General features: G+C 38.1%; 1 protein-coding gene across 4 annotated transcripts in view; it reads left to right on the top strand.

Annotated features, from left to right (window-relative positions):
* The window catches only part of LOC127976630 (disks large-associated protein 2-like), a 102,857-nt gene that overhangs the window by 75,240 nt on the left and 13,557 nt on the right, over window positions 1–14,060 (top strand). For all 4 annotated transcript variants that reach the window (XM_052581206.1, XM_052581205.1, XM_052581204.1 and 1 more), the window contains 3 exons: window positions 7,570–7,629; window positions 9,632–9,784; window positions 10,647–10,885. In XM_052581206.1, coding sequence (XP_052437166.1) covers window positions 7,570–7,629; window positions 9,632–9,784; window positions 10,647–10,885 — 452 coding nt within the window. The remainder of the gene's footprint in view (window positions 1–7,569; window positions 7,630–9,631; window positions 9,785–10,646; window positions 10,886–14,060) is intronic.

Genomic DNA, 14,060 nt, shown 5'->3' with positions numbered 1-14,060 from the left:
GCCTCAGTTGACTCTTGGCTAACAGACAGGGAGGGGGTGAAAAGCAATGATGGAGACATGAGGTGGTGTGTATTGCGATCCCAAAATGTTTCTCAGTCGGATGATTGTCACTCTGTGGGCTTTCTGTTTCTCACTCTTCCACATCTCCTAGTCTCAATCTCTCTCTCTCTCCCTCTCTCTCTTTTTCTTCTGGGCGTGAAGCTGGTTTTAAACGTATCAGTTTTGAGTTCTCTCTCCCACAGGGTCCGCAACTGAAGCCGTGCGTGAGCATTTTGAGTTTTCCGACTGTTTAAGGGTCAGTGGTGAAACAGGCCACTTAAATAAATGTAATTAAGAACATCAGAGTCCAGTCTCTGGACACGTGTGAATCAAGGCCAAAAATCGGGAGTTAGACAGACAAAGATAGAGAGTAAATATGCTCTGGCATTTTTTGCACTGCCTTCTCACTGAAATATGCTTGCAGAATGACGAGCAATATTGGCTTTCTCACAAAGGGAGTCTCTTTAAAAACACTTGATTTTGAGCTTGATATGCCTAAATCCATTATAGTAAGTCCCATATATTGTGCAACAGTGACTGGGCAAAGAATATTTCAAAGAATCACTGATCATAATAACTGCATGTGTTAAACTTTTGCTAAAGTAATGAGCTAATTTTTTGTTTGTGTGCCGAGGTACCGGTTGAACTGATTCCCCCAGTAAAGACCTGGTCAGTGATGGGTCAAAATGGACCGCTCATGTTCAATAGGGTTCATACCTGCTTTGCTGAGACACATACACACTCAAAAAAGAGACTGAAAGCTTTTGCTCGCAATTGCCTCCTTTCAAGGCACAAAGCACAGACCTGCTCTGTCAGAGGGACCTGATAATGCTCTATGAGATGCCGTTGTTATTATACCCTGCAGGTGTCCTCAGGCTTCAGTTCCCTGTTTTGTGCTTTGAGAGATGAATATATGCAAATAAAGGATGGAGTGAGAAGGCAGAGTAATAACAGAGAAAAAAAAAGCTGTGAGTCAAAATGGGATCTTTTTGCTAGTGTGATCACAATAACTCAAAATAACTAGCTCCCATCACCTAAAGCACAGGGAGCCAAGATTGCGTTTGTTGCATCCTGAGCAAAACTCAAAACAATTTGTAAGATTTTACAAAGCCCTTTGCGTGTACGTACTACTCTGAATGTCTTCCCCTTAAATAATTAATCCCTATATTCCTTCAATGAATTATTAATGTTTTCATCTGACCTGTGTGATAACATAGTTCACACACAAAAAAGATTTAACTCTGATCTGGCCTAAAACTTATTTTGGCTCACACATGTTTGGTTGAACTCGAAATTGAGCCTGCAAACAGCACAAATCCCCAGCTGGCCTCACCACTGGGCACATTATATACACTCGCATTTTTATATTTTTCTTCCAGAGGGAAATGATGTGCTGGAAGGCACTGGTTTGCTTAATGAGGACAATTTTCCCAGCGAGGGGCCAGACTTAACCTCCATGGCCCGTAGGAATGCGGGGCTCCGTGGGAGAAGAGATGAATCCAGCACCCTTTATGATGATAGCTCACCTACCACGACTCCCTCGTTACCCCCGCTGAAAACGAACGCGCCCATCAGGCCACGGCCTGTTCAGTCAAGTGTCCAGGAGACAGCGGATCTGGCCCTGGCCATCAGCCAGCAGTGGAGGGAGGATGTGTCAGCCATGCGTAAAGAGTTAGCTGAGCTCAGGAAGGATCTGTGCACAGAGCTCAGAGCTTTTAACAGGAACTTTTCCACCTTTACACAACATTACAGCACCTGGTCACCGAACTGGGTGAGGGAAACCCAGACAGCTGCTCCTCAGGTGTCGGTCAGCACGCAGGCAGGAAGCAAGACCCTGGTGCGACAGAACACAGCGGACGCAGCGGTTAACTGCCCCTCCCCGGTTGATCCCAATGTTTTATCCATGTCTTCCTCAGAACCCACAGATAAAAATGTCCTACAGGTCTCAGCCTCCTCACCATTTTTTCAAACTGACCCCAATTCGGAATTAGCAGACATTGATGATCCTACTTTTGCAAATCTTACCCCTCCAGATCCTGTTGATGTGGCATCACTTTGTTGGCCTGATCTAGATTCAGACTCCATGACTCCTCCAGATCCACCAGAACCAGTGCCAGAGGTGGAACCATATTGCTTTACGAAGTCATCCACTCCTGAGCATGTGGAATCAGTTGTTTTAGACTTCACTAATGTAGAGCTAGTGAACCTGGCCAGTTTGCAGTGGCCTAAACTGGATCCAGATGATACTGGCTCTCCCCCCCTAGAACCTCTTGATCGTCTCTCTCAAGAATCTCTGGAACAACTTGGTACATATACACCGGACCATGGTAGCATGACTACACAGGAACAGTCGGTTCTAGAATCCATGCAGCCCTTGTTGCTGAGTCATACAGACGAAGAACCTTTGGACTTCACATCACTAGAAATGGACTCCTTTGTTCTGAGTCCAGTGACCCCGGATTCTATGAATCTTCAAGACTTAAAGTGGCCAAGTTTAGAATCTCTTGAGCTCAATGTTTCTGGCTCTCAAAGCCCATGTGCTGTAGATTTAGCCCTGCCAAACCCTCCCACCCCAGAATCTGTGTATGAGTGTTCCTTCGAAGCCACAGTACAAGAACCACCCCTTCCAGAACTACTGGACACTATTTATCTTCAACCAGCCACTCCTGAGCCTGAATCCCGAACAGAATCTGACATATCAAACCCAGCAAGCCCTGAACCTAATTTTCCTACTTGTCAAAAGCCAGCTGCACATGAACTAGACACTCGGGCTCTTGTTTTATGGTCAAAAAGGGAAACATTCATGGGATGTGCAGAAGAAGGTAGTGCTATGAATGTCCCAGAGTTCTACTCTGAAGAAGATAATGGGCAGAATGTAGGTTCTTCTGCACCCATTATAAATTTCCCAATCCAGCCAGACACTGTGGACTCATCTCCCCTGGAGTCTGAGACTCTCTTCTCTGCCATTCTGTGCTCAGTTGAGTCAGATACCTTCGATCCTGAAGTTACTAGCATAGATGAACCAATGTTACAGGAGCTGAACCCACCTGGACTTGCTACCATAGACCCAGCGAATGTGCATCCCTTCAATCTATCCCTGTTGGAGCTCCAGTCAGCTTTAGATGTATCTAAAAGTGAAACAAGTGATAATGGGTCACCAAAGGGAACAGCAGCCATTAGCAGCCCTTCTCATTCACTATCCGGGAGGGATTTCCTGTGGATTCGGTGGCAGCGGAAAGCACGCAGACGGCAGCCGATGTCACGGAGTGCCAGTATGGAAATTTACCACAAGAAATACTCAAACAATTCAGAGATGTCCTATATGTCACTCTCACTCTGAATTCTCCGAAAAGTGCATGACGCTACACGGGGTGTGCAATAGATAATCATATGTAATATTTACAGGCGGAATACAAGACTGTTAGGTTATGTAGCAAGATGTTTACAGGTTTGTGTCTCTCCATGGTGTGTGCGTGATTATATGAGAGAGAATGAGAAGTAGAGAGTGGGAAAGGGGGTAAGAGATTGTTACATTTGAGGCATGGATGAGGTTATGAGAGAGGTTGTAGCTAAAAGGAGTCTGATGACATCTGATGACAGCAATGGCACTGCATTAGTGTACTTCAGACATTCAGCACCTATTTACACTGCAAAACTGGTGAGTCACCTTGAACTCCACTCCTCTCTAGGGACACTCTCTGGCTTAAGAGAGACTCAAATGTATTTTAGTAAATACTGCGACTCTTTTTAGGCAGAGAACTAAGACTTCCAGTCAAGACATTCTCTCTAATGAACTTTAGAAACTACCGAGTAAACCGTAAAATAAATCTCTGTACGAACTGGTCTCGGATCAACCAGAAATGTGTACTTTGGTCATGCTCTCTGAGAGTGGGTGGTAGGGAGAAACCTGTTTCAGATGGAACAAGTCAGACTATGAACTGGAGGTTGGCCAAAGACTACCTGAAACAACTGCATATCGCCTGGATACATTGTAGGGATTTTGATCATCTTTTTTCTCTGAGTGTAATGTAATGGTTGTTTCCCTGGTGTGAATGATGGAATCCTGTATTCCATTTGACTCAATGTCTACAGAGCCAAAGTCTCACTGTAAAAAGTGGAGGAAAATTTAGTACTGTGAAAATTCAAAGACACAACGGCTATGTTACAATACTCTGTGAAGTGACTGCTGTTTCTTTTTCTCCTTTTTTGCTCAAATCTTATTCAGATCTGTTGGGATATGGGATGAAAATATTGAATGTGATATTTTTCTGGGTATATTCATATATGGAAATATATCAGATATTAATATTAAATGGATATTTTTAGAGATGACTTAAATAGAAGAAATTTGGTTATAGAGGTTTGAAGCACTGAGCACTGAGCATGTGGGTCATTTTGAAGCTTGTTTAAACATGGGATATAGATCTTCTGGCCACAAAATTGCAGTGGTTTAGGAATTAAAACCGGTGGTGGAAACTTGGACATTGAGGTGTCTGGCCACTATTTGTACAGTTAACGTAACCTATTAAACAAGATCGATCATTTACACTTAAAAATCCATACTTATCTTGCAAATCCACACGTATTATTATAAATGACATACAAGATACTGTTGATATAATCCTTAATGGCCACATATAATATATTCACCACTGAATCCCTATATTATTGTACATGTATAGACTATTGTATACTGTGATTTTGATTACTGTGTTTTTTCCTGCAAAAATTCATGTTACACGCACAACTCTCATTAACCACTATGAGAGCTCCCCATCTTTAAAATGAGATGCCAGTTAATTTGTGTTAGGTGGGTTACTGAAGTTAGTTGATGTAAACTCAGCAGTCTGTATGTATTATTATCCACATTGTACATAATTGTACATACTATACCAAATATCAGGGTACTAAAGAAAACACTCTGGCTATCTCTAAAAGTTGATGATTTGTGACCCTGGACCACAAAACCAGTCTTAAGTGTAAATTCGAAATTGAGATTTATATATAATCTGATAGTTGAATAAATAAGCTTTCCATTGACGTATGTTTTATCAAGATCGGACAATATTTGGCTGGAATCTCATGGGGCAAAAAAATCGAAATACTGAGAAAATCGCCGTTGAAATTGTCCAGATTAATTCTTAGCAATGCATATTACTAATCAAAAAATTATGTTTTGATATATTTACAGTAGGAAATTTACAAAATATCTTCACGTAACATGATCTTTACTTTATATACTAATGATTTTTTACATAAAAGAAAAATTTATAATTTTGACCCATACAATGTTTTTTTGGCTATTGTTAAAAATATAACCCAGCGTTTTGTGGTCCTGGGACAAATTCGGTATGTATCGAGAAATGCAGTGCCATAGCCTTGTATCTGACAAACAGAGAAAATGTTGAAATCAGATACATTAATGATATTTTAATTGTTGTCTACAGTTTACATCTAATTGGTATGACAGAGTCATACTAAAAATAAAGTAGTTCCTTAAGTAGTTAATGTAGTTGACATTGCAAGTTTACATTATTATTAGCAGTGAATGTATTTTTTATCAAGTGGTTGTAGCTAATGTATCTAATTATAATTAGATATGTGTTCTTGTCTATTTATTTTAAACCTGGAATTTCAGAACACACTTTTTGTTTTTTTGTTTTTTTAGTCAGCCGACCAACTGACAGACACTTAACAGTGAGTTTTGAGAACAGTGCAAACATTGGTTAGTTTTAAAAGCTTTTAAAGACTTTAAATGTGTTTCCCCTAGAAATGAAACCTGGCAACGTATCTTTAATCTGTAAATATCTAGTTTTAGGATGGAAATCTTGGCTAATTCCCAGTTCGCATGCCTCTACTACTGTATGTATAGTCATAAAATGGTCTTATTGCAGCATTAGAGAGCCATTACAACCAATGACCATGATATTCTCATGTAGCTCCAAAGGCTGTGGAATTCATTGACCTAAAAAGCACAGACTGATGTATATTATGAACATTCCCTTGAAATAGTATGCATTGTTGACATACTGTTTTCACTTAGTGTGATTTGAGGAACCCTTATCTCACGTGACTAGCATGCGTATTGGGATTTAGCCATTGCTAACAGGTCTTCCTTTATTCATAACAGAGCTCTCAGGCCTTATTTTACAGCATTGTCCACACATTGCCCTCTGCTGTGCTGGAGAGCTATTTCTTGAGTAATAAAAGTGGGTTTTACATGTATATCTAGAGCAGACCCACAGGTGCTTAAAGTGCAGGACAAAACTAACTGTAGCAAAACAAAGAAACACATTAGATTCTCACTGGTCCCACCCCCACTATAATGAGTCATTGCTAATCATTTCAGTGAGCAGGAGATACCTGACAGAGCCTTATGGGTCATGTAAAAGTGTAGTAAAAGCAGTGTTTCTCTGGGCGGAGGGGTTTCCTGGAACTGTATATTTCCATTGGCTGCTTGTACATTGTGTGCCTTGTCTGGCTCATGAATGTGGGCGTTTAACCACCAAGCCTCAATATTGTTTTGTTTCACTGTGATTTTCTTTTCTTTTTTCTTAATGGCTTCAGAATGGAAGCACTTTGACTATAAGATTTCAAATATTAGCCACAGAGATCTAAAGCCTGAAAAATAATGTGAAAATAAGCCTCTTTATCTCTGTTATCTTCACTTCCGTCAGCTGATTGTTGATTTTTCTGAGAGCATCTTAAATGTCTGCAATCATGATGAACTGTAACTTAAGTGAATGTTATTAATTTCATGAAATAATAAAATAAGTTGTTTTACATCAGCATTTCAACTGTTGTAGAGCATTGTATGGTGGTCTCTGAACCAGGAGTGTTTGTAAGCACTTTGTTCTAAGCTACAATACCTTTCTCTTCTCATTTCTCTTCACACACACAAGTACGCATCCTTTTGTTTTCTATGTACTGGTGAGCTGCATATAATCTGCTATAATAATTTCCTATAATAATATAAATTTCCTTTTGTAGGCCCCTACAGGTAGATCAAATTCATAGCTGAGCAAATTGCCAGAAGCAGTAACACTTGGGATGTCTTTGCAAATAATCAAGTGTGACATTACATAGTAGCACAAGCTGATCAGAAGGTTCTGCGAAGCAGCACGGACCTAATGTGTAGTTTTCAAGAGATTGCAGCGTGCAGTTTTGGCATTAGCTTTTTGAATTTCAAAGTCAGTGATTTAGTTCAGGTTGAAGTGACTTTTCTTTTTTTTTTTTTATACTGTTTTAGTGTTTTTTTTTCTTCTTCTGTGGTACTGTATGTGGTCTCTTAAATACACAGTGGAAGAATAATTATGTTTTTAGTTTGTTTAAAAGCATGATCACTTTTCATCCGGTGTTTCTATACTTATTTTATTTTGGAACTGTAAACTTGTGACTACTTGTACCCAAACCCATAATGCAAAATTTAACTTTAGTGTATCTGTACTGAACTCAGAATGACGTGTGGTGGTGTGTGTGTGTGTGTGTGTGGTCTGGCTTCAAAACGTTTATGCGTATGCTTGCTTATAGGAATTCAGTTCCATCTCCCTTCTTCAGGCAGTGTGGACCGTCCTTCCCAGCAACCACCAGGTAAATTATAGCTTTAATTCATGTTCCAGTACCTACATTAAAATAATCAAATACCGTATGTTCCTTCATAACTAGTCATTAATGCCTGTTTCATGGTATTTGGTTTTATTTCTGAGCACCACCTCTTAGCAGAATGTTTCTTCAGGTGACAGTGTATTGAAATGTGCTGACAGACCCTTCTACGCTTCTCTGACACTTCTTAGACCCTTTCACCTCTACCGCCTCCTTACAGATCTTAACAGATGAAATGGAAACCTCAGCAAAACTATGTTCTTTCTCCTTTTCTTCTCTTCTTCAGTATTTTTTGTTACTACAACACAGCACCACTGAATTTAACATAATATTCTGGTATTGTACACTAACACTATAAAACTTAATTAATTCACCTAAACCACTTACTGTAATGTTTATTTTATTCTCAAAGCACAAAACGTACAAAAATGTAAGACAAAGATTAGAATGAAGATAAAATAGAGTGCCTTAGTTGGTTCCAGAAGTAGTTTTTCCCATTCAATTTTGAAGTCTTCTGAAGTCCTTTAGTTATGAGCCATGAACTAAACCAACCAACTACAAGGTGTATCACAACATTGCAAACTTTTGATTTAAAGAAAAAATGAAGTATTTGAAAATCAGACAAAAAGACTGTGTACTTAACTATGCACTTTATTTGAACATTGGATAAATGCAAAATGAGTGCAGCCAACTTAAAACAAAGCATCATGATAAACTTTAACACTATCCTTTTGCACCCTGTAAGCACTAGTATGTCCTCTTGTTTAGTCATTGTGATGCACTCTCACAAAGTCTCTCCCCCTTCCTCACTTCTCTCTTCGCAATGATGAAAGCATGGTGTCATCACTTTCAGCTCATTTGATAAAACAGGCAGCACAGAGAGAGCTATGAGGCCCTGTTTCATTATTTGTTTGGCTATAACATCTATTTTTGTACCAGTGCTGAATCACTCTGCTCACTCCTTCTCCTCCTCTCTCGGTCATTCTTGGCTCTTCAATCTCTCTCTCTCTCTGTTACGATCCATCTTTCTCTTTTAATCTCTCCTTATCTCTCTTTCGTTCCATCAGTCTTTCTGATTCAGTTGTTCACATGACCTTTCGGTGAGGTTTTAAAGCTAGCAGATGTGGTTTAGAAAGGTTCAACTTAAGACATACAGTGGGGTCTTAAAGTCTGAGAACACTACTTTTTATGCTTCTGTTATGCATTTATTAATTTATTATTATGACAACTGGAGGAAAATTTGAAAATATCCTAGTACATGGATTTCCCTCTTTTAATTTAATGGCAGTGACACTCAAGCCACATAAACTTTTCAATTGAACCAAGAGCATCTAAAGAGTCACATGATCAATGCCACAAATGTACTTATTTCATCAGTGACCTAGAAATAGTGTAGAATCTGAAATAGTTTTTCTTTTTCATTCCATAGCATTTCTTTTTTCCCAAACCTTCTTATTCTTTCCAGGCTGAAATTAGACTTTCAGATTTTTTTTCAGATTTACTTTTTACTGTTAGACCTCAGTACTTCAACATGTTACTCAAAAACTATACTGCATTGCAAACACAGTTAGTACTTTCATTTGGTTCACTGTATGCCATAATAGATCCCATACAGAGATCATCCTTTTTTTCACTTTTGATTATTGTGACCTTCAAACTTTTGAAAATTGTACACTAAATTAGAAGACACATGCATTTATCTGCCTGGTCCAGCTGTGTGGATTAGAGCAGGAAGAGATCTGTGGATAACCTTTTGCTCATCAGAATGCATGGCAGGCTTCACAATCTGTTTACAAGAACATCAGGTCACTATTTCACACTCCCTTTCTCCTTTATTAATGAAGAGAAAGTTTGTATAGAAAACTTATTTTTTAACTCATTTTTGACATGTTTGTTCATTTTGTATGAGTAATCGGAAACCAAGTGTTTCCACTACTTGTCCCTCTACCAGAGATATTTGACACTAAACCTCTCCCTCTCTGTCTAACAGCAGTCACCTACACACCCAGTACACCCACCTATAAGAGGACCCCTCCACCAGTGCCCCCTCGTTCCACCTCCAAACCCCTCATCTCCATCACAGCGCAGAGCAGCACAGAGTCCACGCAGGACGCCTACCACGAGGGACAGCTGGCCAGAGGGGGTATGTAAACCAGAGTTATTATAGTAACATAAATTATACTGTATATTTATTAATTAAACTATTATTGTACTTATTCATATTTTGTATTCACTTTTTTCATGTTTTTGTTTTAATTTGTACTTATAGTATTTTTGTTATGTTTTTGTCATTTTTTTTTATTTTATCTTAATTTTATAGCTTTAATTCATTTTTATTTCAGTTTTAGTTTAACTCATTTTAGTGCTTATTTATTAGGGTTAGCTACCAAAGCGACATGTTTCAAGTTTAAGTCTTCATCTGTTATATTTCTATTTTATTTCAGCTTTATTTATATTACAAAAAACTAAATGAACAGTTAATTATAATTAATTTAGTAGTTAACAATAATAACACTGCTTTAAACTAAATATTATATACTTCTGACTATGAAAACAATTATAGAACATCCCTGATTCAATACTTAAGTTAAGTCGACTACATTTGTGGTGTCACATTGATCACCACTAACAAATATTTCACTTATACCTGGTTTTCATAAAAAAAAAAAGAGCTGTCTGAGCTGTAAAGTTGTAGTTTTAGTCATTTTAGGTACTTATCCTTTATGTTATAATGCCAACAAAGCTGTAAATTTAAATGTAACTTTACACAGCAGAGGCTGAGCAATTGTCTTAATATTATAATCATGTTAAAATGCAATCAGTTTTTAAAAGAAAAGTAGGGACAGGTCAAAATACATTTTTGTGGTAATCAACATTGTGTCTCAAGTGCCGTTGATTAAAACAGATTTCCGTAATCCTGAACATTGCGTTATTCACAACCTCAGTCAGTGTGTCCTTATTTGTCCTTAAAATGACACCGGCTTCTCTTAATGCTTTTCTTACAGGCATCTGGGGTTCTGATGGATTGAGTCTGAGTTTGGGTCGAGCGCTTTATAACTCCACTGACAGTTTGGACAGCGCTAAGGCCGTCACTATTGCCATGGAAGCAGCTGCCATGGCGATGGCAGGAAAGAGACACCCCTCCACAGACAGCCATAGCTCAGTAATGACCTGTGATAAAGCTGTGCTGGTGTCCAAAGCAGAGGAGTACCTAAAAACACCAAGGTCCTCAATAGGAATACAGGTGAAGTGCAAAACAATAGTTTAATCTAAGATCTTTTTATCCCTCAGCATTTAAATTAAGAGTTCATACAGAAGTGTCATTTCTGTCAGCATTTACTCACTGTCATGACATCCCATACCTGTATGATGTTCTTTCTTCAGTGGAAAAATATATTTTAAAGAATGTTTTAACTGTATTTGGCGATAGAATGATTGTCAATGGGGTCCAAAACAACACTGAAATCCAATTGTATGGACAAAAAAACAAACGAAAACTTAAAATACATTTTCAGAGTATCATTCAGAAATTCAGATTGGAACTTTCATTTTTTAGTTCATCATCAAGATTCAAGATCAAGATTCAAGACTTTTATTCGTCACATACACAATTATATAAAGTATATATAACCAGCAGTTATCATCTGCGTTGTTATAAACTCACTAGTGAGAAATGTTGTGTAGCTTTGAAGCTGCTGTTTTAACTGTTTTACTTATAAATTCATTAGAGCAGTGTTACTATGCACATGTATGTTTCTGTATATATATATGTGTGTGTGTGTGTGTATTATATATGTGTTTTTCAAAAAAAAATCCTTTAAAAATACCTTTTCCATGTTTAATATGTGGACAACTATAAGTAAGCCATTTGTAAGGTTCATTTCTTTGAGAAGTCTAGGTGCTCTTATTACATTTCTTTAAGCCTGTCAGCAGCAGCACTAACTCAACCAATGGTGTGGGTTTGGGGGCGTGGCTACCCATTTAGCTGACCTGTGGGAAATGGACAACGTGTTTGGGGAAACCTGTTAGCAAACGGTCATTAGGCGTTTCTCAATGTCAAGGATCCTTCCTTGACATTGAGAAACCCCTATTGTTTCTTCTTATTATTATTATTTTGTTTTCTTGCAGCTCTGTTTGAAAACTTCCACTTTGACTAGCTTGAATAAAAATCCACTTCCCTGCGGTTTGAGCTCTTGTCTGTCCGCTGAGAACAAAATATTCATGAACAAAGTGCTGACTAGTGATAAATCCGACCCACAGGCAGTCACACAAACTGAATCTTACCTAACCAAAGCAATGTAGGTTATTTTGGAGCCCAAACACAGAAGTATACACAAACACCTCCAGTCCATGTTGTCATGCTAAAAATAGCTTCCAGTGAGTCATCATACCGCAATCCATTAATTAACATTCAACTCAGGCTTCACTGAATGGGCTCTCCCTCTCTCTCCTTCCCCTTAATCTCCCTCTTTCCCCATCTCCTCTCTTTCGTCCTCCCTCTTGCCAGCAGTTATCTGTCTTTGCCTTGTGAATATCTGTGTTGAGATCATGTCCTAATAATGTTAAATGGGTTTGCCTCTCTCAGCCCTTTAGCGCATCTGTTCTTTATTCATTGTACACACTGACCCCTAGAGGTTATGCACAGGGAGCACAATTAACTGCCAATATGGGTGAATTGAGTCCATAAATATTTATTACCCGTCACGAAACAGAATTTTGCAGCATTATTTTTATTACAAAATATGTTTGCCCTCAAGACTGCAATTATTTAGCTGTTTTTCTTGCACATTAGTGACAAACGGCACAGGTATTTGTCACCGGCTAGCCAAGATGAGCCAGTCTCTATCTTTCGATGAAATGGAATCTGCTACAAAAACAAATAAAAATCACATTTTGGTTTTTTTGGCAGCTTAATGGGAGGAATATACCAAAAATGTGTTACCACATAGAGTTGTGGACAAAACACTAGAAATATTTATGGTGGTTTTAGCCTGTTTCTTCCCATTAAGATAAATTGTAGTAGCTGCCATGGTGTTAAATTTGGTCAAGTGACTTGACATAGCAGCATTTAGTCATCGAATGGTGTAAGTTTGGAGCATTATTACCTGTTTGTATGAATGAAGCATGAGATTTTATCTGAAATAACATATTAATCGTAACTTTTTTTTCAGCTAGTGCAGAGGGAAAGTGCAGCCTGTTAGATATATGCTGAGGTGCTATAGTTTGTGAGTAGTGTTTGGACAGATTGGATGGAAATCATTCTGTATATTCAAAATTCTAATTTCTTTGACTTGTATCAATTTTGAGATCTGGCAAAATGTGACAGAATGAATGAGATGGCACACTTTTCACCTGTCACGTTTCCCTGTGATCCATCCAAGGTACTTTTCTGTATCTATAAAGGAACCCCAAACCTACTGTAGCTGTAATCCTTATTGACTGACTCGTGTCTGAAGAAACCTCAAACCCTGGCCTTCTTTCTTTCATGCTTGACAGTCTGGCTCACTCAAACCAAATTCCTGTGTTCAGCCTTTCTGCTTCTTGATGTTCTAGCGGTCAGACTGATAGATCAGGGACAGCTGATTTATCTGATCTGTGAAGTGTATAATCATGTTCTGTGATTGTGAGGTGACCCTTCCTCAGCCTGTCCTGCTACAGTGCTTGTGTGTCACACTTTCTTCAGATGGTTTGATGTTCTTAGAAGTGATGGACTCCTCTAAGTGACAGACATCTTTTGTGATACTGAATGATTGATCTTCAGTTCAGTATAACAGTTATTTGAGTTATTACAGAATATATTACAGAATGTATTCCAGAAATAAATTATAACGGCTTTGCTACATATACTTTTGATAGTGATAACTGTTAAAAAATAACAGCTTAACCATTTAAAATAATGCATCACCATTCAAAAATGTAAGATTGTCAAGACTTTTTAATGTTTTTGAGCAAAGTCTCTTATATGCTCACCAAGGTAAAAATTAAGTAAAAGTGTAATATTGTGATTGGGATATTACATTCTAAAATAACTTTCTATTTTAATATGTTATAAGGTGATTTATTCCAATGATGACATCACACACAAACATATGTTGTATATATAGTACATAGGGTTAGGTTTAGGGTTATCATTATACATTATATATTTTTTTTATTGTACATTATGTTTTTAAATACCTGCATAAATATATATCATAAATTTAAAATGGCCATGCTGGAGTTGTTTAGAGCTGCAGTTGACTTGACTAAACAACATAGTCATTCCAACAAAGTTTCTCGAAAGTTTGACTTATGCATCTCTCATGATTTATTAACTCCAGGCTTGAGTTCCCACAACCTTCCTCAGTGGCTCTTGATCAGACATGGAAGTTTGTTTTTTTGTACTTGGAAAGGACATTTTCACTAAAACTATAATGAAA

The sequence above is a fragment of the Carassius gibelio genome, chromosome B17 (assembly GCF_023724105.1).
Source record: "Carassius gibelio isolate Cgi1373 ecotype wild population from Czech Republic chromosome B17, carGib1.2-hapl.c, whole genome shotgun sequence".
Lineage (NCBI taxonomy): Eukaryota > Metazoa > Chordata > Actinopteri > Cypriniformes > Cyprinidae > Carassius > Carassius gibelio.
Note: the sequence above shows the minus strand (reverse complement) of the source record. Positions and strands in the feature narration are given on the sequence as shown.